Source organism: Polypterus senegalus, chromosome 1 (assembly GCF_016835505.1).
Source record: "Polypterus senegalus isolate Bchr_013 chromosome 1, ASM1683550v1, whole genome shotgun sequence".
NCBI lineage: Eukaryota > Metazoa > Chordata > Cladistia > Polypteriformes > Polypteridae > Polypterus > Polypterus senegalus.
Genome location: NC_053154.1, coordinates 88,117,604 through 88,144,518, shown reverse-complemented (window position 1 = coordinate 88,144,518; position 26,915 = coordinate 88,117,604). Strand labels below are relative to the sequence as shown.

Genomic DNA, 26,915 nt, shown 5'->3' with positions numbered 1-26,915 from the left:
CTGTGGACTAACACCTTATTTCTTCCTTACTCTGCAGACCAGAAGATTGATGGGTTTACCACCCTTGATGTCACTTCCGGTTTCAGTCTGCCTGGACCCGCCTCTTCCTGTGGAACCTCCGCCATCTTGAACTGGCCTATTTGGAGACTTGCCTCTGCAATGATGTTTTCTTTTACGACATGTTTATGCCAGCATTTTATTTAAATTATATGGGGTTTGCCTATGGGTGCCTCAACACTTTACAGTTGTCTATGTTCTTTCTTACAGCAGCTACCTGTGAAGTGTTGCTCTCTCAGGTCTGGACCTTTGGGTTGTTACACTAGGTATAACTGTAGCACTGGCACAGAGTGCCAAATGGATTCTTTGCTTTTAACAGGGTTCTTTTAGGTAGCTCACTATCCTTAAAAAGACCACTCACCATTGCCACACTAGTTGGAATTGATATGTGACTGTGGAAGGCTTGCTATTTTTCCACGTTCCCCAGCAGGTGATACTGAAGCTGCTAATTTTTTTCATGATTGAATGCCAGCTCGTAGTGGTGGTGACTTAACCCCAAGTTGATGCAACCTGTCAGCGCTTTACATAGCCCTCGCTTCGAGATTTTATTTCCCAGTGACCACTTCCATCTCCTTGAAATGGTGCACAACCTTTCAGAATAGCCGCGTGGTTTACACTTGTGTAGCCAATGACAAAAACATATCAACACTTCTGTTATGATCTCTGATTTTTCAAAAATGTATTGTGCAAATTCTTTCAGAGTTTGCAGTTAATCATAAATTTACTATGGGGTTTTAACACACAGATTCCAAATCTAAGGTTTGTTTTTGTGTTTTTGTTGCACCTTAACAAAATTTTAAAATTTACTTACTTTTTACTGAAACACCATTTTGTCTTTTCTCTCTGGTACTGCAATTTTTGAGAAACCTGTTGCTATAATGTGATCTCCAATTGTTGGGAATTTGTTCTCGGAAGTTGAGACCCTGCCCTCATTAGGTCAAGGGTTTAAAAGTTGACTTGAGTGGCCATGTTTTATGTGAGCATGCAGATAAGTCTTGAATAACCAAGAAATAATGTTGCTTTGGTTTTGATGAAATAAAACTCTTTTGTCTTCCCGATCTTTTGCTTTTGGTTCTGACTTCTGATTTTTTTTTTAAATGTTCCTTGTTTGTAAGATTTAATTATTTTTATTTCTAACCTTGGCTTACTTTTTGACTTTACTTTTCTTCTGGTTCTAACATAAAAATATTTTTACTGTCTTTCTGTGTGGCAGTACAATTTTGTTGTTAAATGGAGCAGCAGGGATGTTAAGTGCTGTGCTGTTGTGTGATGTAGCAGAGGTGTTTAAAGCAGCATTTCTGTGTGGTGGTCTGTCAGTTTATGAACAAGTAGGCAAACCTCTTCATGGGGAGCTGCAGTTTAGTCAGTTGTGGGAGTAGAAACAAATGCAATCCCTTGTTGTCAATAACTACATTCAGTAAAAACACAACTGTGATTCACATATAAAAAGTTCTAAATCTTATGTCCTACAACCTATTCATAGCTTAGTGGTTTGACATAACATGACATGTTTGGTGCAGATGACTGGTTTATGAGCTGATTTAAACTTCCAAGACCCATTCTGTTGGAACTACAGTATGTGCCGAAATGCTGCTGGCATTGGAAAGACAGACTGCATGAAATTGGTCTATACGCATTCTCAGTTGTGGAGCGCATCATAGGACTCCTGAAATGCATTTGACTTTGATTTTTCTGGATGTGTCAGTAGAATGGTTGCTCTACCAGCCAATGAAGGTCTACAACATTATGACTGCATGCGCTGTGCTGCCTAATGTGGCACAGTATAATACTCCCCTGACCTTGTTGATATGGAGCAGTCCTTACCAACCTACTGACAACTTTATTTATTGCATTAGCATGGTTATTTCACTCTAAGGCATACTTTAAATGTTTACCTGATTCCTCTGTAGCTCTCTTATCCACCACATCTGTATGTGCTACCATAATGTTGCATAATAAAGACATTGTAGGTGTGTTTTTTCTTCTCCCATTGCACTCCCAATTTGTTTGTGACAAGTGATCCACTTCTTCACTTCTGTCTTGAAGCCATTCTTTATTATTATTATATTATTTTATTTCAGACATGGTGCAGCCAGTAGAGCTTGCTGCATTTACAGCAACAGTAACATGATGCCATTCAATATATTTGCATTTGCCGCTGACACCTGCACTTAAGGCCACCAAATAAAAGTTCTTTGAGTTCCTGTACTTCAGAGACGAGAACTTCTGCGACTGTTCAAGGTTTGTGTTTTCTGCCTCTCTTCTCTTGTCGCCATTTTCTCACCTTACAGGTAAATCATTTATTGTATATGTATGAGGTTGATTAGCATACTCCATATATGGTTGTTTCAGGGTGGCAACCAGGTGGGGTTTGATGTATATGCATTTACACACAATTGCAAAATGATTGTGATTTATAAAAGTGAAAATTGCATACAACTGTGTGTACGCAATGTTTTATAAATAGGAAATGTTTTTTGGCGTACGCATATTTTTACTTTCAAATCCATGCAAAGTTTTATTAATGAGACCCTTGGGGTCAATACAACTCGTTCTGCCACATATTTCCCAGTTCCATGAGTCTAAAGCCACTGGCATCCATGGACCTAAGCCAATGGATCTTAGTGGATAGAAGTGGTGGAGCTGTAGAGGTAGCAGTCTCTGAGCTGTCTTTTTCCCTCACTTGACACCAATGTATTGCTGGTGCTGAGCGGCAAATGGATTCTTTGCTCTTCATATGATTGTTTTAGGTGGCTCACCATCTTTAAAAGGATAGTTTACAGTGCCATTCTTGCTGGAATTCTTTTTGCAACTTTGTAGACTTGCTGTTTTTCTAGCCTCCTCTGCAGCTGGCTCTGAAAGTACTTATTTACATTATGGAATGCCAACTCATAGTAGGGGTGAGTTTCACCCAAACTGATGCAACCTGTCAGTACAGTTACAATACTTTAAGAAGTACTTGTGCAAAGGGGGTACAGAATAAAAGTAGTTTGCTGCTTATCTAATCGAGGGAGGTTTGAAAAAATCATTCTGGTTAACAAAAATTTTTAGCCCAAAGATCACCTAAAATGCATCTCATTCATCTTTAGAAATTCAGGTTTATTGAACAGAAAAAGTCATACATTATGCAATACATTATACAAAACTACAGTTACTATTAATAATTTGCAATTTACTTTTTGTATCTCTATTTTCTTTTAAAAAAATTAAAAGTTCAAAGCACAGTTGTGTATTGTAATACATTTAATTTGAAACATAGTACACTACTTCATAAATCATGTGAATAGCTTTGCACTTTACCTTTTATTACTTGTATTAATAAAATCTCAATAATTTACCCCATCAACGTAACATGTAAGCTTTTCATGAAATAGATAAACTAAAATAAGTCTTATCCCGCATAAACCCCATAAAAAATATTTCTCTCTGGCCTCAGAAATTACATGTTGACTTCATCCAATGCCGTGTGTTGAAACTCTTTTCTTCTGTAGGATCAGACCAGATGAGCTAGCCTTTGCTCCCTTTGCGCATCAATGATCGTTTGGCTTTATTAGTTTACCAGTTGTCTTGCCTTAGACTGTATTTGGTGGGTACTAATCACTGTATACTGGGAAAAAGTCCACAAGATCTGCCATTTTGGAGATGTTCTGACTTAGTCACAATTTGACTCTCGTCAAAGTTGCTCATATCCTTAAACTTGCCCATTTTTTTTGCTTCCAAGACATCAACTTCAGGAACTGACTGTTCACTTGCTGCTTAATATATCCCACCTCTTGACAGGTGCTATTGTAACAAGATAATTGATGTTATTCACTTTACCTGTCAGTAGTTTAAATGTTGTGGCTGATTGGTGTATATTACTACATATGTGGTGAGAAAAAACAAAAAAACTAAGAACTGCACAGAATTTCATTGAATTAAATTTCACTTCCTGAAAATAAATAGTTTTTCTTGTTTAATGATTGGCAAACTGGCTGCAGAGTTTAATAATGCCTTCTATTGTACATTAGACATTTATTCTGAAATAGTTATTCAAGTTAATTACGTATAAAGGCTTTACACAATATTTTCTCTAATTTTTTTTTTTTTTTGTACTGATTAAACAATTGTCAGCTAAATCTGTAAATATGGAGCAAGTTCAGGTGGTTTGTACATGAAGTCAAAATGCTCTTTAAGAGAACACCTGCGGCAGACTGAGGACACACTGGATGGGTTGTATCTTTTGGCTTTTATGCCTGGGAACTCCACAGGAGAAAATGGAGACTGTTTCTTAAAATAAGGTGACCAGCTCAATATTTTTCCCACATCAGAAAATGTAATCAAAAGTAAATTGATTTGTGAAAGGAAATTGTATAAAGAAAAACAAAAGTTGTAATAGCAATCAGGATGTGATTATCAGTAACTAAAATTCAATAATTTTGTTGTTTCTGAAAAGTAAGCCCTTTTTCTATATTTTTGCACAGCTAACATCTATTTGCAATATTTTGGTGCTTGACTATTTTGCTGTGTTATGCTATATTTTCTACAAGCAATGCAAATTTTCTTATTACTAAACAATACAGAAAAATATGAATAACTTTATATACCACCACAACAGTCACCACAATTATGATTTATAAATGTAAAATAATATTGTTAAAAAAACACACTTTAAATGTGTTTAAAGCTCTTTCATATAGTTTGCTCACTCTGCTAGTTACTGTATGTAGCACCTCACACGAGTTGCACACACAGTGAGAGTGCTTTTTATTTCTCAAAGATCAAAAACAATGTCTTAAGTATTATTTTGTGCATCTATTTTCAGTTGAAATGTCTGACTATAGTGTTACAGGTATGATCAGTATTAGAAAATTTAAATAATTTAGTGATAAGCATCTTAAAGCTCTGTTTTGGCTTGATTTTTCAACTGGTGTACATTTTACAATATTCAAAAAATGTAGAAATAGTACTATTTTCTTAAATATGCAGATCTTTGCATATGCAAAAAAGTATCATATCAACAATGCACAAATAGATGACAGTTTTTGTTTTGTTTATAATAATAGCAATGCTTTGAGAAGTTGTTCATTTGTGTAATGTTTTTGCTTGATTTAATGACGTGAACCAAACTGTTTGGCATTTTCTCATAAATTGCTTCTGCCAGCTCTTTAATATTACCATTCGACATTTTCTCTGTAAATGTTTGCTGAATTTGCTCCAGATCAATTTTACATGGTACCGTACAATACGACACAACAACCTTGAGATCATCTGCTTCAGAGAATGTAAAATGCCTGTTTCCGGTGATATAATCATTTGTACCTTTTTTCTTGTCTTTAGGTTGACTGTACACTTTCACAGACCATTTCACCCAATCATATTTTTTCACTAAGAAACTATAAAGTGTCTCCACCAATAAATCATGGTGGCTCTTCTTAGTAAACTTCTCCAAGTCAGTTTTTGCCTGGTCTTCAAAATTGTTTTTGCAGTATTCTATGGCGGATACCATTTGACTTTGTACAGCTGTCATCTTCTCCGACCACTCCTTCTCTCTTTTTGATACATCTAAACCTTTCAGTGAAGCATATGCCATTGATGCACTTATCCCAATGAGGAACAGGTAGCCTAAATGAGCACAGAACTCTTCCATGACATGACGATCTCTGTTCCAGTAATTTTTTATTGTTTCCAGGATGTCTATTTCTCCATTTCCCATCACACCGTCATACAGCTCATTGAGATTGCTTTCTCCTTTCGTTTTGTCGAAGAGGTCAGAAAAATCTTCAATTCTTTTATCTCTGTACTTTGGCTCTTCATCTAGAATTTTTGTATAATACATATATTGCCCTTTAATATTTTCCTCAATTTTAGAAAACTTCACATCCATGGGAAGTTTTTCAATCTCCTTGTTGACCTGTCTATAATTTTCTGTAATGTTATTGAGCTTTTCACCAATTTGTTGAATCTGAATTTTTAGGTTTCCTATTTGTGGGCTTTCAAGATTATCTTGCAATGACTTTATTATTTCTGTTGTCGCTGAGCAAATAGGGACTACCTCTCCAATTACTTCCAGAAAAAACTGTGACCCTTTTAAAACTTTACTTATTATTTTATTAATGTCTGTTTTATCTTCTGAATCCTTCATGCTTTTATCCATCTTCCGTTAAATGTTTTCCCTTGAGGAAAAATTCCTGTGAATGCATTGAAAGAAAATAAAATTAATCCATTAACAACGACAAAACTATTTTATAAAGATGAGTTTGCTTCACAGTGAAAGATATATATGTATTTTTATTCTTGAGAAATGTCAGCAGTGCATTGGAAAGGTATCTTTCCAATCTCCTGAGACTAGAGACACATTACTCTGTCCTCATAAACTCTCTGTTATTTTGTATTGAACTGTATTTAAATCAAATTAAAAATGGCTGTATGATAAGAAAATAAAGTATCATTTTGGTTTAAATTCCTATTCGTGAAAACAAAAAGAAATGAAAGCATTAAAAATTCCTCCTAATTCATGATAATTGAATTGTTCTGGAAGATTTTATTTTGTCAACTTTTAATATTGATTGAAAGAGCTTAAAGAATTTATATTAATATATATTAGACGTTACACAATTATAGTGTGTAGAACATAATGTTTCATATTTGTGCCATTTGAAAATTCTGACAACAGTCCTGCCTGTTAACAACAGCTTTTAGTATTGATGAAATAATTATAACTCATTTATAGAGGATTTTTAACTTTTGATACATGCAGTAAATAAATAAATAAAAGTAGAATGTCTTATTGGCAAAGCAGGTTGACTTCCTGCTGTACTTCACATGACTTGAATTGGCTTAAGTGCCTTCTGTGCTTGTTCTTCTCATGTTTGAGTGCTCATCCTCAACTACTTCCAGTATTCTCCAGAATATGTAATGTAGAATACTGATTGTAACAACTTTGTCTTTCTATAGTATACATTGTGACAACTTTACAGGGCGTGCCAGCCACCCAACCCGACACAGACAGATGCAGGAGGCACACTTATAAAAGCACAAGTGTTTTTTTATTTTGTTTCTTCACTTGTGGTCAACGCCTTCCCCATTCCCACAAGTACAACATGCAGTCCCAAGCACAGCACCCAATAAATCAGTTCCTTTCCTTCTTTTCTCTCAGTCTTTTTCTCCTCCTCGGCAAGCTTCGTCTCCCAACTCTGGCACCCAGAGCACTGTCTGCAGGCTCCTTTTATACGTTACCCAGAAGTGCTCCAGGTGCTTCATGACATACTTCCGGCAGCACTTCTGGGTGTGGTAAAAGGATTGCCCATACGGGATCAGGAGCAGCTGCAGCACCCCCTGGCGGCGCCCCTGGATCCCAACAGGGCTGTAGACAACTCCATCATCCATAAAGCCCTGTGGGAGTCTGAGGCACCGCTTTAACCCTTTGGGGACTGCCATCTAGCGTCCTGGGGGAGGAAATGATCTTCCCAGGCTGGCTTCCCCAGTCCTCTCAGCGAAGAGGCATCCCGGCCAGGCAAGGACACTGGCTGTCCGCTACAACATGTATTTTTTTATTTACATTTAGTCTATGTTTGCATTTCTCAAAGAGAAGTATAGGTATTGCTATATAATAGGTACATGTGGTTTAGATTAGGATTAAATTGACCAATTTAATAAAAATACACTAATATTGTTAACTCTACTAGAATGGACTACTCATTTAAGGCTGCCTTTTAAACTGTTATCTCTATTTTGTTGCTTGCATGTTTTTTCTGTCTTTGTCCAATGCTTAATTTTTACAATAAGCTAAGGTAATTTAAAAATATACTTAAACTTAATTTTATATCCCAGCCCTGTCCCTACTTATGATGTGCTCACTTTGTCTGTGCAGGTTTTTCTCTTTGCACTCCACTTTTCCTTGCTTACCCCAAAAACATGAATTTTAGGCTCAACCATGAGTTGGCCAATATATGTGCATGGATTCCTTACAATGGACAGAAACACTAGTTTGGTTCCTGAACATTTTGGTGCCATTATAACCCTAGCAATAACATAAGCAGGTACATAAAATGAATTAAAGGGATCTTTCATAGTTTACTCACCCCAAATCACTTTATACTTCCAGGTTAGGTATTTAGTTTCCATTTTCTGTTAGAGTAAATACAGGTTGTGTGACAGGCACACTGTGAGTTTGGTACCTTACTTGGCTAATTTCCTTTTTGAAAATGGGGTTTCCTAAAATAAGTTCTAGCAGACTGTTAAGGCTATTGGCTTTACTTCCAAACAATTTTAAACAGAGGCAAGTTTTTACCTAAAACTTTACTGGTTATCTTAAGTTTGGGTTCTTCTATGTATAAGAATGATGCTCTAATGGTAAAATAATAATAAAACACAAAACAAAAAACTCAATGAGCATGTAGACACATACATAGTGTCACAGGCGGCTGGGGTGGAGCCCAGCCGGGACGCCCGAGCGGATCGGAGGAGGGCTGGTGTCTCCTCCCGACCACAAGGGGGTGACCTCCTTGGTTTTGTTGGTGGCCTCGGGTAAGGGGCTTGGAAGCCAAACCCTGTAGGGGCCCTTGGCCACCACTAGGTGGCGCCCCGGTGCCTGAAGAAACTTGGAGCCCAGCACTTCCACCACACCAGAAAGTGCTGGGGGGGAGAAGACAGGGGACACCTGGAGGGCTTCCGGGTGCACAGCCGGCACTTCCGCCACACTGGGGCGTGTCTGCGGAGGAATGCTGGGAAGCAGCTGGAGTCCATTCGGGGTGTGATAAAAGGGGCCGCCTCCCTTCATTTGAGAGCGGAAGTCGGGTGGAAGAGGACGGAGCTGGAGAGAGGACTGGAGGCGGCTTGAAGAAAGGCTTTAAGGACTGTGAGAGGTCCGGACTTTGGGGAATTGGTGCTGGAGGCACTGGGTTTGTGTGCACTTAAGACTGTAAATAGTTGTAAATAAACAAGTGTGTGGTGGAAGAAAAGATGTCCATCTGTCTGTGTCCTGGGCCCGTTCACATCTGGCATAGTCTGTGCCGGGTTGGGCACTATATAGCGGCCTTTACATCTGGTGTAGCCGGCAGGATCCCGGTCTGTCCATTTGGGCCGGAACCTGCAGTTAAATTTGCGAAAAGACCCGGCATAGCAAAGCGCAACAGCGTGAGGCACATGCTCGACTGAGCTGCGCGGAGAGCGCGCTCCCACAGCAGTCACAGGCAAGCAAGCACAGAGTGCTCAGCACAGCACAGCACAACGAAGCGCGCACACGCGGCAGGGGCCGCAAGCCGGCATGAGCGGCACAGCAAGAGGAAGGACCGAAGCGCGCACACGCGGCAGGGGCCGCAAGCCAGCACGCGCTGCTCAGTGCGAGAGATCGCAACCGAGGCCGCCAAGGAGCAGCTGCAGGCACCGTTTAAATGGGGAAGAAAAAAGCCGGGCGGACACAGAGGCCAACTGGCAGACGCCGCCACGCTAGTCCGCCACACGGGTTGCAGCCGGAGGTAGGTGACAGACCCAAGACTGATGGGCCGCGGGTATGTCTTTCCGCATGTGGGTCATCCTACCTCCTAGACGCTGAGGGGCAATGCGGGCAGGGGGATGTGTGTCCATGGCGTGATGGCGGAGCCAGCTCGGGAGAGAGCGAGGCGGAGCTGTGTCTTCCCTTCGGCCTGATCCAGCGGCTGGTGGAGAAGAGCCCGGACGAGCTTCCCAGCATGGTGTCTCTGCAAGAGGAGCAGGAGCAGCTCCATGAACCAGGTAAAGGGTGGGAGGGCGTGTGTCAGTCACCCGCCGAGGACGATTGGCAGGCGGGGATGACGGACCTTCTCCCCACACCTCCGGAATACCCGAAGTGGCCGAAACTGTTAACTTTTCCTGGGCTGTAGGGGCGGTACAATCCATTGTCCTGGCCCTACAGTCACTGTTTAAAGTCTTTCAGGTCCTGCAGGAGTCGAAGGAGGGGCTTGAGAAGAAGCTCGGCAGCCCATGCAGAGCCCTGGCCAAATGGCTTCGTGTACGCGGAACGCCATCCTCCTACCAGCAGGACAGAGCGGTGCAGGTGAGTGAGACCTGTGCCATAGAAAAAAGGGGGCGGGACGCATTGGCAGCAGTGATGGTTAGTACTGCCTGCCAGGCAGCCCCACCCACTACACGAGAGGCTGCTGCAATGACTGACAGCTGGAAAGGCGAGCGTGCAGGGAGGCAACAGGCGGAAGCCGGCAGCCAAATAACCTTGCCCGACCGCCAGCGCCGGTCTTGCAGCAGTCCAAAGGGATGCAGATGTGTGAGGGGTCCCCCCTTTTCCCATAGGGGGACTCAAACCGCCAGTGCGTCCCAGAGAAAGAGGAGGGTCCGGAAGAGGAAACCGGAACCTCCGGACAAAATGCAGTGTAAGCCTGTCGGCTTGAGACCACAGGAGGGCTGCACTGCAGAGGGGCAGAAACGTCACAGTCCCTATGGGGGTGAAGGGGCAGGGGTTTCCTGCCTGTTTCCGCTCTCGCAAGGGTTGAACAGGAGGGGGTCGGTTGTGCTTTAACTGTGGCTGCGGTGACCATGTCTGGAGGTGTTGTCCAGAGAGGACGTCAGAGTGGCAGGGACGTCAGGGCAGCACCCACATACCTGTTTGTTATATTTCCACAGAGCATAGCCGTGGAACCAAGAATGCCGACTCCCCGTCCTGGAGAGGACCGGCCCTCGCGGGGCAGACCAATGAGCCCCACAAGCCTCATCTGAGGGAGGGGCACTGTGATGGACAGCCGGGTTCCATGCCCGGCCGGGACGCCCCTGCTGCTTATGTTCCAGGGGAGCCACCATGGACAGCTCAATACCTCCCCCGGGACATTAGGTGGCAGCCTCCCTGGCCAATGTTCATATGTTCATTTCCCACTCTCCCGCGTGGCTCCATGGGACATGGAGTCCTCCACAGCCTGGTTGGGAGATGGGGTGGCCGCTAGGGGGGCGCTTCCAAGACTCAAGAACCCGGCTGGACGAGTCATCAGCCCCACCTGGAGGTGCAATTGGGACCAGGTGGTCAAGCACCTGGAACACTTCCGGGTGGGGTATAAAACGGGCCAGCCTCCACCACTAAAGGGCCAGAATCGGGAGGAAGAGGACGAGGTTGCCTGAGAGGAGTGGTGGTGGTACAAGGTGAAGAGTTGTTGTGTGGGACTAAAGTGCTTTTGGGACTGTGTATTGCCTGTGGGTCACGGGGAAGGCGTGTGCCCATGGGTGAAGAAAAAATAAAAAGCCTGTGTGTTTTGTACACGTGCCTCTGCGTAGTTTGTGCCAGGTCGGGCGCTATATAGCGTCATTTACAATAGATACACTTAAACAAAAACTTGTACTTAAAACACAGAGGATAAAACAGTGCAAATTATGTATTGTATGAAAACAACACAACACATTATTACAAAACAATGAAAAAATATTATACAGACACATCCTGAATAACATATCAATACAAACCAATGGAAAGCAAACACAGGAAAAGCTCACACGGTACTGATTTTCCCGCTGGCCTAATGTTTTTAAGCATAATAGCACAGCAGTTTGGATCAAGGAGGAGAGACAAAACATCAGACAACACCAAAGCACCTCAAGCAAATCACCTTAACTGATCTCACAGAAACAATAAGGGAAATGCACCAGGCTTGAGTGAAGTTCACAATTTCTTTTATAAGAGGTTCATCACTCTGCACTTGGTACTTGCAGACAAACTGGCTTACGCAACAGGGCATCACATACATGAAAAAGACAGTTCCCAGAGCTATCACCTGTCTGCCTACACTCTACAAAATAATTGCTGCATGCATTACAAACAAAATATGCATTCACAGATAACAGATAATCAGATAATGATGTACTTACTTACAGTATGGGTGACGCCATGGCAGCGTGTCATTTGGGAGCCCAGGCCCCCAATCCAGAAGCCACCCCTCTGCAAATGTTTCTATTTAATTGATATTAATGGTCAATTGTCAATCATTTGAGCCACTCAACACCAGAGGGTCCCTCCACTGGACCTATGCTATGCTAAACTTCAAGGGGAACCAACTCCAGAACTTGCCTCTCGTCCCCAAAAAGTGTTAAAATTAAAATATTTAATGGCTTTCCCACTCGGTTATTTCCAGGCCCCTTTGAAATTTCTGGTTATGCTGCTGACTTACTGAACAATAAAAGGCTTTTGAAACAACACATGGTTTACAAGAAACAGCTCTAAATTGAATCTGTGATACTTCTGCAGTCATACAAAAATCTATCTATCTATCTATCTATCTATCTATCTATCTATCTATCCATGCAGTTGAGAAACAGTCTACAGCACCCAATTGAATTAAACTCAAAGGAAAGATGTTCAATAAATATCATTATTTATAGCATCTGGAGTATACTGTATACACATAAATACATTAAAGGTACATCTGAATTAGTACAAGAAAACAACAAACAGGCGTAAAATTGAAAATATTTGAAGACTTGAAACATAGTTCAAACTAATGACCTACTTTACAAGGACCAAGTTATAAAGATGAAACTGAGAGAGTAAGAATGTTAGTGTAAGTGAAATGCCTTCTTGAACAGATTAGATTTAAGCTACTAATTAAGGAGATGAATTGAGTCAGCAGATCTAATAGCTAACAAAGGACTATTGAAAAGTCCTAATGAAAGTAGAACTAAAGGCTCTTCTACACAAGGACCATAGGCTAGTTGGAGGCACAAGAACGCTGTCAGCAATACCAGTAGAAGACTGGAGTGGGCAGAGTGGAACATAGTGATGCAAGAGGTAGCAGATGTCATTAAAATTTGAGCTAACTGGAGCTCTGACGACAGATTTAACTCTGCTGACAAGTTCAGGACTGAATAAAAACATCTTCAAGGTTCTCAGTGTTCCAATCAAAATAGGAGCAACTGGATGTAGGACATATTGTAGATTTTAAAGATATTTCAGATTTGGACAAACTTTATGTTGTTTATGTCAACTGAATAACAAGGGTGAATAATCAAGAATAAAGCCAAGGTTCCTTAAAGAAGATGATTCGTATTTAGCACAGATTTAAAGAAAGGGGATTTATTTCTTAAGTTGAGATTTCGTGCCACTTAGCATGATCTCAGGTTCTGTTGCAGTTCAGTAAGTAAGTAGTAAATCCAGAATTAATCCTTCCATAAATATTTACTTTTATAACTGAAATAAATCTTGAGTGTCATCTGTGTAAAAAGTCCAAAACTTTGAATATTATGGTCAATTAAGTTTAATTATTTACAGTAGACTTCACTTAAAAATGCCTGCCCTTGTCAGTCATCCTTACTGATCATGTGAATGAACATTTTATGGGTGTTGGTCTCAGAGAGTCTAACAAACTGATAGTCATTTCAAAATGACAAAAGTAGGAATCAGAGTTAGTCTAAAAAATGTAACATATAACACTACATGCAATTTTAACTCATGTGGGGCTGTTTACAGTCAAAATCAATAAAGCCTTCTCAGTAATCCTTTGGTCATTGGATGGAGTGACTAGAAAATGTAGCCTTTAAATCCTAAGGTTTATTAATTATCTAGCTGCTCTTTCCACAATTGTTTGATTTAATCTAGAAACATGAACGGGGAATAACATCCATCACGGTGTTTACATAGTCGCCAGTAAATAACATCAAATCCACATCATTGTTACAACAAAACTAGGTGCTAGAGAGAAACACAAAAGGGCACCAAATGTAATCCAAAATAAAGCACAAAATAGTGTCATGGAAACATAATAAACAAAATATAATTTTCAAAATCTTAAAAAGATGTTTAAACAATAAACAATGTTGTTCCCAGTTCTTTATAATGTTAAGTCATGACATACAGTACAGGCCAAAAGTTTGGACACACCTCCTCATTCAATGTGTTTTCTTTATTTTCATGACGATTTAGATTGGTAGATTCTCACTGAAGGCATCAAAACTATGAATGAACACATGTGGAGTTATGTACTTAACAAAAAAAGGTGAAATAACTGAAAACATGTTTTATATTCTAGTTTCTTCAAAATAGCCACCCTTTGCTCTGATTACTGCTTTGCACACTCTTGGCATTCATGTGACTCATTTGTATGCCAGAAGAATTATTTTGCAGTGACTTACAAATGTACAGGTAATTCTGGACATCATGGTGTAGAAATAATGCAAAAAGATCAGTGGGGGACAGTTCCTCTAGGGCTTTACAATATTTTTCAGCATCAAGAATTACTTCACACATGCACCAAGATCCTCTTCTTGACCACCGATTGATATAGGCTTTAATTAGTCTATTTTTGGGGTTCCTGGGTTTTACTTTATGACAGGAATTAGATAGTGCAGTTGCAGGGCAAAATTTCTAAGCACCTTACCATGAGCATGGAAGACCCATAGGGTTGTACTTTGTCACCACTCCCAAAATTGTTGTGACTAGCTACTGTCTGAAGATTCTGTAGTTTGCTGATGACACCATTTTCATGGGCTGCCTTACAAATAACAAGAAAGAGGTAACAGAATTGTTTAAATGCTGTAGCACAGCCTAATTACAAGTCAAGGAAACAGAAGAAATGATGAAAAAAACATTAGAACAATGTAGACAAGAACAGGCCATTCAGCCCAACAAAGCTCACCGGTCCTACCCACAAAATTCTTCTGAAATAACAAGTCTAGTTTTGAAGGTCCCTAAAGTCCTACTGTCTACCACACTACTTGGTACCTTATTCCAGTTATCTTTGGTTCCCTGGGTAAAGAAAAATGCAATATCTGTGTGAAGTTTATCCTTAGCAAATTTCCTCCATAATTTAAATGCCCTCCATAATTTAAATGCTTCAGTCATGACTCCTCTTAATTTTTTTTTTGCTTAAACTGAAAAGGCTCAAACTGAAGGTGCACATTAAGCCTGGCAAAAAATCCCTCTAACCTTTACACAGCAGGTAACTCAGAGGTTGCTGGTTTGAATCCTAGCAGTGACAGAAAGAACACTACTCTGTTAGACCTTTGAGCAAGACCCTTAACCTGCATTTGCTCTAGGGGTGCTTTACAAATAGCTGATGCTGCGCTCTGACCTTCCTCCTCCCAAACAAAATCTCTGTGTGTGTCTCTCTGAGAGTATGTAGTGGGGTATGCAAAAAATGACAAATTCCAAATACAAAAAAATGTATGTGGTGAATAAAAGATTAAAAATCAATGGCCAGGTTGTAGGGATAGTGGAGAATGTCAGATTACATGAAACCTAACGTGAAAAATTAACACAGCCATTCTGGTCGGTGAAGCTTACCAGAGGTTGTTCTTTTTATGACATTTGAAGAAGTTTCAGCGGAAGCAATGATCATTTTCTACATACGTATACACTGTTAAACTAGTTTTGATATTTTCTTGCTCACGGTTTGGCATGATAGTGTCTTTGCCATTCTTATTCTACCTCCATCTAAACCAGGAACACTAGATTTCAGAAAATACTTATCCACAAGCTGTGAGATGCATTATTTCAGCCAATTGGAAAGTGGTGCTTCCTGAGGAGGAACAAAAAATGAATGAGATGAAGTACCAGGAGAATCAGAAGGTATTAACAAGGCCTGGCAAGGGATAGGCCAAAGGTTGTAACTGGAGATAAAATAACAAGAGTTGCCAAAAACAAAGCACAAGGCAAAATATGAAGTTATAAAAGAAATAGCAAAAGATCCTAACTGTAAATAAGATGTATTTCTCTAACTTAGAACTTTGATACATGAGCTGTACTGCCATAATTTATAATGTCAGTAACTGAAATGATGACAATGCATTACTGCAGATCACAAGACAAGCAACAGTCATAAACAAGAAGACTGCGTCTATGAAAAATTGCACAAAATGATGACAGGGTAAAACAAAATCTTGTTGTGCAATACAAATGAATTTAAAGATGAGACTGAATACTGGACATACAGAAATGTATTAGATGTATGAAACACAAGAATCTCTCATACATGCATAGGTGCTGGTGTCTTGGTAGCTTTTGGGGATTGATTCTTACTATTGTCCAGATTCTATATCTTGTTATTAATCTTTTATTTGTATGAGTGTCACTTAATTCCATGTAACCAACATTGTTATGGCAAAATAGGTAAAGTAAATATAAATATATGCTTTATGGACTTTTCTGCAGGCACTAATGTTCAATTGTTCAAAACCGTGTGCTGGCTATTGACAGAAGAATGATAAATGCACATTCACTCATACCTTGAAGCAATTCAGGTCATATGCCACTTCTCTACTAAACTGGAATCTTTTGCTAAGTTAAACTCTACTGTGTGCTCAAACATGGGAATCTTTCTGCAATTGGTCACTGGATTGAAGCAAGCTTTCCTGAAACCCTCCACCTTTGCCTTTGACCCAATAGCAACAGGCTTTTTCAAAGAAGTCTCCTTTGTGCTAATTGATAATATACTTGACATAGTGAACTCATGATTAGATACTGGGGTCTTCTCTGACTGTCTCAAGGCTGCAGTTATCAATCTGCTTTTTTAAGTAAAATTCTAGAAAAGGCAGTTATTACACAGCTAAATGATTATTTATTTAAACATTCTATTCTTGACAAGTTTCAGTCAGGATTTAGAACAAATCATAATACAGAAACTGCACTGGTTAAAACAATTAATGATTTACAGGTTAATGCGGATAGAGGCTGTATATCTGTTCTTGTTCTCTTAGGCTTGAGTGCAGAAACATTGCTCTCAATCTATACTAATAAAAGGCAAAGCCCTTACTGACTCACTCACTCACTGACTCACTGATTCACTGACTCACTCACTCACTCACTCACTCACTCACTCACTCATCACTAATTCTCCAACTTCCCGTGTAGGTAGAAGCCTGAAATTTGGCAGGCTTATTCCTTACAGCTTACTTATAAAAATAAAGCAATTTCTATACGAAACGGTCATAAGGGTCGACTACGTCCGCCATGTTGAACTTTCATATTTACGGCCCCATCTTCACGAAATTTGGTAGGTGGCTTACCTGCGCTAACCTAAACTGATGTACGTACTTATTTTGATGGTTTGACGCCACTGTCAGCCGCCTTATTGAACTTTCCAACGTCACTAATTTTACAACTTCCCGTGTAGGTAGAAGGCTGACCCCATCTTCACGAAATTTGGTAGGTGGCTTCCCTGCGCTAACCAAAACTGATGTACGTACTTATTGTGGTGGTATGACGCCACTGTCGGCTGCAATATTGAATTTTTTAACGTCCCGTGTAGGTAGAATGCTGAAATTTGGCAGGCTCATTCCTTACAGCTTACTTACAAAAGTTAAGCAGGTTTCATTTCGAAATTCTACGTGTAACGGTCATAACGGTCAACAACGTCCGCCATGTTGAACTTTCTTATTCATGGCTCCATCTTCACAAAATTTGGTATGCGGCTTCCCTGCGCTAACCGAAACCAATGTACGTACTTATTTTGGTGGTATGATGCCACTGTTGGCCGCCATATTAAACTTTTCAACAGTCTTTGTTACTTATGGGCCCATCTTCACGAAATTTGGTATGCGGGTTCCCAACGTTAACTGAATCCTACTTACATACATATATATGTCCATAGCCTGCAGCTCGGTCACCGTGTGAGGCGGCGTTGGGTCTCCCATCTGGACGCCTCCCATGTTGTTGGCTGCCTGCCTATATAAGGCTGTCCGTCGCTCCAGTCTCTACATTCCCTTCCTTGCTTCGCCACGGGATTCACGGCTCCCTACTGATAACTACAGCCTTTTTATTTAATCCACGGCTTCTCCGGTGTTTTATTGTTCATTTATTACGATTATAGTTATTGTGTGGGTATATTAGACTTACTTTACATTGTTCAGATACCCATTTCCTTTATCATTCCAACCGTACCCCCATTAACATGTCTATCGAAGTGATCACCATCGATCAAAGAACTGTCTCTTACGGAGTGGTTTACATGGCCGGAGATGACACCTACCTTTTCCATTCTCTTTGTTACATATTGCACGGCCATATCAGGCTCACTCTTGATATCCGGAGGAACATTGTGTCTTATGTATTGAATGACTGGGACAGGTTCAAGGTGTGGACTGATGACGGTATAGGAGATAATTATACTACACAGGAGCACTATAAGAGTGAAATGCTTAAGCCCTTCACCTATAGATCTGCATGTGAGTTGATGGCTGCCGCTGAATTGTTCGGTTGTCGTTATCAAGTGTACCGAAATGGCCAAATATTTTACACCTTTCGACAACCGCCAATGCCTCTTAAACATCTTAGATTGACAGGTGATGATTTCAGTAGTGGACACTTTGATGTTTATGAATGTTTAAATTCTCAAAAGCTGGATGTGAAGTTATCGATGAAACCAGTTGTATGCTTACAATGCTTGACAGATGCCGAATTTCTCTTCAACACAAGTCCTGCAAATACTGTCGTAATTGAAACAAACGATGAAACTCAAACCGATTATGACAGCAGTAATCCAAGCTGTGAGATTTGAAACAAGATTACTTCTCATATGGCCAACTGTATGTTGCATGCTCAAGAGTAAGCTCAGCGCACAGCTTGGTCATATTACAACCGGAGGGCCGAACTGACAATGTGGTATACAAAGAGATCCTTAACAAATAATTATTGGTATATATTCCCTCAATTTAAAAAGGTTTAATTTTCTTCTTAATAAAAATTTTAAGGCAGTACTTTGCCGCTGCGAAGCGCGGGTATTTTGCTAGTATTCTTATAAATCACCTTAGTCAATGGGGGCTTCTGAGGCAATGTCTTAAATTGGTTTCAGTCTTACTTAACAAGTTGGAGATTCTTTGTTATTTGTGGTGATTATACGTCGGAGACCTATGATATTTTATGTGGCATACCACAAGGATCTATTCTGGGTCACTGCTCCTTTCGATTAGGTTAGATTATCTCAAAGCACAAGGTGAGCTACCACAGCTATGCTGATGATACACAACTGTATTTATGAATAGTTCCTGATGACCCTGATGCTCTTGGTTCTCTGATCTTGTGTCTTACTTGTATTTTGCAATTGATGAGCAGTAACTTTCTCAAACTAAATAAGGAGCAAACAGAAATTTTAGTTATTGGCAAAAATGGATATAGTGAGGGTATTAGAAACACACTTTATTCCTTAGGTTTAGGCTAACGTTTGACCTCTTATAATTTAACAAGGCACTAAAAAATTAGTTCACACTTTTGTTTTCAATTGACTAGACTACTGTAGTGCACTGCATACAAGACTACCTAAGAAAGAAATCAATCAGTTAGTTAGTGCAGAATGCAGCATCAAGAATGTTAACTAGAAAAATAATTTTGCCCCTTCCTATATTTTGTAATGTCTGTCCCCTTACACCCCAAGTCGTAATTTTAGTTCTTCAAATGAAGGTCTGCTTATAATTCCAATAGCCAACCTAAAAAGAAGTGGTGAGGTGGCATTTTGCTGTTATGTACATAACATTTGGAATACTTTACCAGGCTAATACTGTACAACAATTTAAAAAAACTGCTAAAACCCCATTATTTTGAAATGTTTTTTTTTTGTAGCTACTCGTCACTTATATCCCTTTTAGACTATATAAGCACTGAATTATCATTGTCCTTGAGGTTCTGCAATCCATACTAATCTTCACCATTCTCTGCTGTCTTCTCTGGTTCTTCTGTGGTGGTGATCTGTGCCGCCACCTCCTGATCAAGGCACCTTGCTGACACCTGCTTTTATGGATTGAATTGCAGGGTGTCCCAGATGTCCACATGATCATCATCATCTATTTCTTCCATGTGATGCCTGAAAACCATGACGACTGATTTAGAACTTCTATGATATATCGAATGCCAGTGGAGGCTTTTGGCCTTGGAACCCATGCAGATTTTGTTTTTTTTCCAGTTTCCAGAGGTACTTTGTTTGTATGAAAATGTGCTATAGGTAATAGTTGTTGTTGTTCATGTAACTCTTACACATCCCATGGTTGTTGAGTTTTTCATCTGGCCTTTTTAGTCATAATGTTGTCATCCTCTCACTTTGCTCTTCACTCCATTTTGCTTTGTTGATGAAAGGCAATGTGACTTATGATATGAGACAGGATACCTACATACTGACTTTCACACTGATGTGAGCCCCTGGAGAGTGTTTTGTTTGTATAAATAGTATGAGTTGTGTACATTTGCTCTGTTTTTTTCAATATGACAATAAATATAAATGAATTGTATTATCTGCAGTGGGCTGGTGCCCTGCCCGGGGTTTGTTTCCAACCTTGCGCCCTGTGTTGGCTGGGATTGGCTCCAGCAGACCCCGTGACCATGTAGTTAGGATATAGCGGGTTGGATAATGGATGGATGGATGGAATTATATTATGTGACAGTTTATCTAATACTGTATTTTATTTGCAGAAATTGAACGCTGTTTCCTTACGTGGCCAATAGGTGGCCATGTTGACTGTGAAAAGAACACATAATAAAGCAACAGTTGAATTCAGGCTAAAAGAAGATGTGCTGAAGATTTCAGTGGGGTAATAAAAATATATCTATATAACAACGTAGAAAGTCCTAACAAATTGCTGTTCATCATCTCTCTAGTCGCACCCCTTTCACAAATCACTAAATCATTTTTTTCTTTATTCTCATTTTGAATTCTGCATGTTTTCAACCTTCAAGTGCTGAATTTATTAGGATTGAACATTTTGGGCAGTGTAGATTTTGCTGCATTTCTCTTGTTGGATTTTCCTGTAGTTTTACATTAGCATCATTAAGATGGCCCTGACTGAGTGAATGTTGAAATGTGCTTGAGTGTTCTCTGCAATAGACTGGTACACTGTCCAGGGCTGGTTCGTTACCTTGATCTTGATGATACCAGGTTGATAAAGAGCGAATGAATATTAAAACTGTGATATCCTTTTCTGGTAAGTACATTGGCTTATTTAGAACACAGTTCATTTAGGTCTGCCTGACCTTTCTATTCTTATGATTGAGACTCCTTCTTCTACAGTAGGTACAGTGTATTGTTTAAATCCCAATACTATTGCATTACACACATATGTGTTGGATTTTATATGCTTACCGGGTAATGCTTCTAATTCCATCTGCTAAACATTCAACTGCTGTGTTTGAGGTTTGCCAATAATTATCTATACATTTAGTTCAATGTCACTAGGAGCTAGTTCCTATCCCATCAACATTAGGTGCAAGGCAGGAATTTACCATGGATTAGGGCACCAATTCAACGCAGGTAGAATACTCACAGTCACTCAACTCACACTGATCCATACTTGATGAATTTACAGTAGGTAATTATCTGTGTGTCATTGGGGTGTCAGAGGAACACTGGCATAGACATGAGAAAAACTTGCAAACTTCACACAAATGCTGCCAAAGCTGTAATTCAAACTCAAGATTCTGGGATTATTATTATTATTATTGAATGTATAGCTCTGGGTCATGCATTTATGTAATAATTCAGTGCTATCTATCTATCTATCTATCTATCTATCTATCTATCTATCTATCTATCTATCTATCTATCTATCTATCTATCTAATTCAGATTTGTATTTTGGCACACTGAAAGCATAAACATAAATGTGTGATATACTTACATAGTGATTGTCCCTATTCTAAATAGATTTGTCTGATACAATTTCAACATAAAACCAGGGTGAAACTACTGTATGAATCCATAATCATCCATCTTTTTTCTTCACCTGTCTTTCAGGGTAGATTTTATAGAGGAGGATGCTCTGAAATGTTATAGGTCAAGGAATGCGCTCAAAACATTGCTTTCAATGCAGAGAGGAGTCATGAAGGGCTTTGTGACTTTAGTGAGTTCTTCTGATAGATTCCAGTTGACACCTTATGAAGGCCAGGCTAACCTATAGCTAAAGTTAGGGTCTGCCCTATGAAATGGGAGGGGGGAATTGCTAATGTAGTATTTTTAGGGTCCTGAACACTCTAATCTGTGATTTTGAAGGGGTGTTGCAAACTCCACAATTGGACTAAACTGTTGGACTTGACTGATCCCAGCTGTAGTCATTATTTGTAAGTGGACAGTGTGTCACATTCACTTCCATACCACTGAGATAGGTGTCATAATTGCTTTCACTGCTTTTGTTGCATTTGTTTTTCTTGTTAAACTGATGATCAGTACTTTGGTATCAAAAACCCAATTGGTGACACAAATTTAGTGTTTTGCTGCTTTGTTTTCAGCAATGAAGTATGCTTTTCTGGCAGCCCCAGTATGTGTGCATCTGGGATTCTCGTGCTTATGTATATACATTATACGTCATATCATTTGAGATATTTTCGTAGTACTTCAAAATATTATGAGCTGACCAACACAAACACCTTGCCAATAAATGCTAAGCCAATGTAGAAGTTCTGAAACACAAACTAAATACATTTTATTTTGGAATGAAATTTGAATCAGCTCATCATGTCAACATTGATGATTTGGCACAGTTTTACAGAGATCGCTACTTCATATGAAACGTGGCTGTTACTTCCTACTCCTTTTGTTGGCACTGCCTGATACTCCCATATCCCACAGAGATGTTGTTTTAGATAATCTAGTCTCTCTGACTAAGTGTGGATGTGTTGGTGCGCAGCGCTACGTCCTGGGTTGGTTCCTGGGATACACAAACTCTCTTAACTACGCTGAACTGAGTAAGCCGGTCATAAAATAGTTGAATGGTTAGAGGAAAAACTAGATGTACATTCATAACAATCAGAATAAGAATGCTACGTTTGTTTTGCTATATCAGGGCTATGTATTAGAGAACGAATATTATCTCCACATCTTTTCAAATGTTTTTGAAAACACAGAGATCTCATTGTGTGCATGTGGTTTTACTCCAGGCACTCCAGTATCCGCCACTTGACAAAGAAGTGAACCTTGGGTGAATTGGCAATACCAGTCCAGCTGTGCACGCCCTTCGACTCGTTATTCTGCAGATGGTTCTGTTCTTTTGTGAGACCTTCACTCTAAATAAAGAGGACACTCTCCATGTTGTCTAGAACCAAACACTTCACAGTTTAAATGATCAGCAACAAAAGTTTCGCGAATAACTTTATTATTGAGACGGTGGACTCATTAACACCTTATGTACAGCTTATGTGGCCCAAGAAAAGTCCATCTCTTATCACAGCCAGAAGTGATGCAACCTAATCCTGGTTTATTTAGCTGCCGGGTTACTAGGTAACGCCGTAAAATGCCGACAGCAGTATGCTAATGAGCTTGCAGAAGAAAGTATACAACCTGAGTGCAAATAAGATGCTGAAAAGGATGTTGATGGGGGAGTTTTTATTTTTTTATGTATTAGTCAAAGTAATGCACTAATGAGCAAAGCCACGAAAAGCGAAGGGTGACTGTTATCGAAGCACGAAGTAATAATAATAATAATAATAATAATAATAATAATAATAATAATAATAAAGGGTACCTGTATGAATTGAACCAACATGCCGCTGGCTTGCTGTGGGTTTACAGCTAATCCATAACTAAGATGGCCATTTGCTAATAATACATGTAAAACATCTGTAATATCTTCTGTAATCTATTCATAATTAAATTAACTTTAAATTAGATTTAACTGAGGACTCAGGGCTTTGTGATCGATCCACTAGTGAAAGCTGTTTTGCTTAGGTTGTCGGCATCTACCCAATAATTTCTAGTTAGTCACGGACACATAGGTTAATTACATATACCATTCCAATGTATATTTTAAAAATGCAACTTGTACGGTATCACAATCATGCAAAACCAAAAAGCTAAATTTAAAAAATGGAACTAGGTTATTCCCTGGTAGCAGCAGCAGTTGCTTAAGCCCCTGATCTTCGAATTTACCTTCATGAAAGCTTCTGGCAACAATCAAACAAAACCCTCTTCGATTTGCTGTACAAGTCTAAGCACGTGATATCTACTAAAACCAACGACGCGACTGATTGGTACATCACGTAAATGTTTTTCTTGAGATGATGAATAAAGTGCTTCATATGTTAGTAAACATTTAAGCTGAAATATGGCAAGTATCATGATAAATAATTTTTCAAAAAAATATTATGTATGATGGTATGATGTTGGGTACATTTTGTTAAATGGAACCTTTAAGTCAATCCATTGTTGTGGAAGATCATCTTTGCCACTTTCTTCTGTACTGTTAAATGAAAATGTATAGACTAATTTTATATAGCAAAATAAGGAGGCAAAAAGAAGGGGTTTGTAATGATTTCTGTACTGAACACAAACATATTAAAAAAAATTTCTTGAGGTACTCGGCTTTTCACACACGTCTAGGAAATGTATGTTAAGGTAATTAAAGATTCAAAGCTGGTGTTGTATGAATGACTCAGATTGTGTGCGTGTGAATGATCAGCAATGGACTGGCATCCTATGCAGGGACAGATCTTCTTAGGCAGCAGCTACTCCTAAGCTTAGCATTAGAGTAATCACGTACAGTCAGTGGGTGAATAGATAATAATGGTGACAGGAAGAATATAAGAGTATAGATCTCTGAGCAGTTTTGCATAAAAAGCTAAAATATAAACTTCAGTAGTTATAAATACCAGTATGGTATTTATAACCTGCACATCTTTAAAAATGTGGAAGGGAAAATCTGGAGCTTGCAGGCCGAAAAAAAAACCAAGAAGATTTCACAAAGAATGTGCAAAAATGACTTTGGATTTGAACACAGACAGCATCACTAAGCATGGTGTCACCAAATTGTGATTATTGTTTATTGATTATTCATTATTTCATGCTGTAACAAGAGCACATAAATATACTTTGATTTTGCTAAAAATAACTCTTTAACAGAGTGATATTTTGGGGCAGAGGCATGAGAGCAGGAGAGGCTGAAAGACTAATAAGTTAATCAGGAAAATGCTGGCTCCACTCCAGTGACTGGCAAGCAGTTGCAGAGTAAAGGATGTTGGCAAGATTTAATGAACAATATAGACAGTGTAGCAGCATTAGCACTTTGTACTTTTATGCTTTATCAATATTGTAAAATGACTAATACAAAATATTCTGACTTTTTAAAGTAAGAAGTTGCAAAAAAATGTGAATATTATTTTGCTTACCTTAGAGCTGAAAAAATTCAAGGGAAAAAAGATGACTTCAGCTTCTAAAAAGAGACTAAATTGCTTTCTTCAAAATGCACAAATCTGAAAGTGTTTAGTGACACCCAAAAATTTAACTGACTTTTATAAGATGGTGTCAGTGTCCAGGAGCCTATGAGATCTGTGCCCACCCACAAGCTACTGCCAATGGAAGTCAACAATGGGAGTAAACCTTTATTACCTTTCCTGGCTTCCAAAACAATATATGTTTTTTTTAAACTTTCTGTTTGGATATGTGGTATAGAAGCCTCCTAGAAATGTACATAATACTAAATTACAACCCACAAAATAAACATTAATGTTTCCATTTAATTACACTTGCTTAATCCAAAAAAAATATAAAAGGATCATGGAGGGTGTGCACACACATTTTCTGTTTACCCCAGACTAGTGAATATTGCCAACTTGTAAAACCTGTTGTTAAGAAACACCTTCTTAAATTGTGAGGCTCTAGTCTGAGAAAATAATAATTTCCCAGTACACATCAGAGGGGAGTGTATCCTTAATGGTTAAGACAAGACCCTGAAGAAGAATGATAAAATATCAGGATGACAGAGGCCATACTAGGAGATTATATGGGTTCTTTAATGGGGTTTCTCATATTATTCACTGCACACACTAGAATAGCTCATCTTATGTAATACTTTCAAAGCCCTGTTACATTTCTTGCTGCCAGCCTTAATTATACACGCATTTAATATGCAGTAGAAATGCAACAGAAAACACTGTAGAACAAGCATTAAATAAAGAGTTCCTCTGGGAATATTTGTTTAAATGGAATTTATTTTAAAATTTTAGTTTAGCAGTAACCAGAGAAAACAACCAAGGTATACCTGTAAGGCAGTGAACTAAAAACAGGACCTACTGATAACATTTTTTATACTGGTAACATCTGCAAAAAAAATTGAAAAACATATTGTAGCTATTATTTTATTACTTCTATAAGCATATGTTTTATCAGTCAATGCATATTTATTGTAGCATATCTGCTTCCCTGGCATAAAAGAAATCTTAGGTTTAAACTAATAAAGCTGTCATATATCAAAATATTGACATCATTATGAAGGATAAAGTACTTCTGGAAGAACTATTTACAGGACTAAATGCAAATCAAATCAAATAGCCTTTTATTGTCAATTCACTATATGTGCAGAACATACAGGAGAATCGAAATACTGTTTCTCTCTCAACTTCGTAGTAGAATAAAATCTAAAAAGTATAAAGTATAACATATAAGATAAATAACATTAGAACTTGTAAAGTAGACCTGTGTACAATGTGCAATAGTCACTAGTGCAAAAGCCAATTACAGTAAAAAAAATGAGAAGGTGCATTATAGAGTAGCTTATGAGATGTACAAAAAGACAGACAGTTAGCAGCAGATGTAATATTGAGTCATTATAGTGGACAGAGTTCAGCATCCTGACAGCTTGGTGGATGAAGCTGTTTGACAGTCTTGTGGAGAGGGCCCGGAGGCTCCGGTACCTTTTCCCTGAGGGGAGGAGGCTAAAAAGGGAGTGAAAGGGGTGGGAGGAGTTACCAGCAATGCTGAATGCTCTACAGGTGAGACAGGTGTGGAAAATGTCCTTGAGTGAGGGCAGTGGGGCACCAATGATCTTACTGGCCGCATCCACTATGCGTTGCAGGGACTTCCTACAGAAGACAGTGCTGCTTCCATAGCACACAGAGATGCAGTTAGTGAGGATGCTCTCAATTGTGCCCTGGTGGAAAGAGCACATGATGGGGGATGGAATTTGTGTGAAAGTTTGTGTAGAAAGTAGAGGCGGATTTGGGCTTTC

The 26,915-nt window shown here is 39.2% G+C and overlaps 1 protein-coding gene across 1 annotated transcript; it reads right to left on the bottom strand.

Moving 5' to 3' along the window:
• Nucleotides 1-3,135: 3,135 nt before the first annotated feature.
• LOC120528930 (protein rapunzel-like) lies at nucleotides 3,136-25,156 on the bottom strand. Its single transcript, XM_039753010.1, has 2 exons — nucleotides 25,078-25,156; nucleotides 3,136-6,227 (listed from the first exon to the last, which is right to left on the bottom strand). The coding sequence occupies exon 2, from the start codon at nucleotides 6,191-6,193 to the stop codon at nucleotides 5,054-5,056; it is 1,140 nt and encodes a 379-aa protein (XP_039608944.1). The 5' UTR covers nucleotides 6,194-6,227; nucleotides 25,078-25,156; the 3' UTR covers nucleotides 3,136-5,053.
• Nucleotides 25,157-26,915: the final 1,759 nt, after the last annotated feature.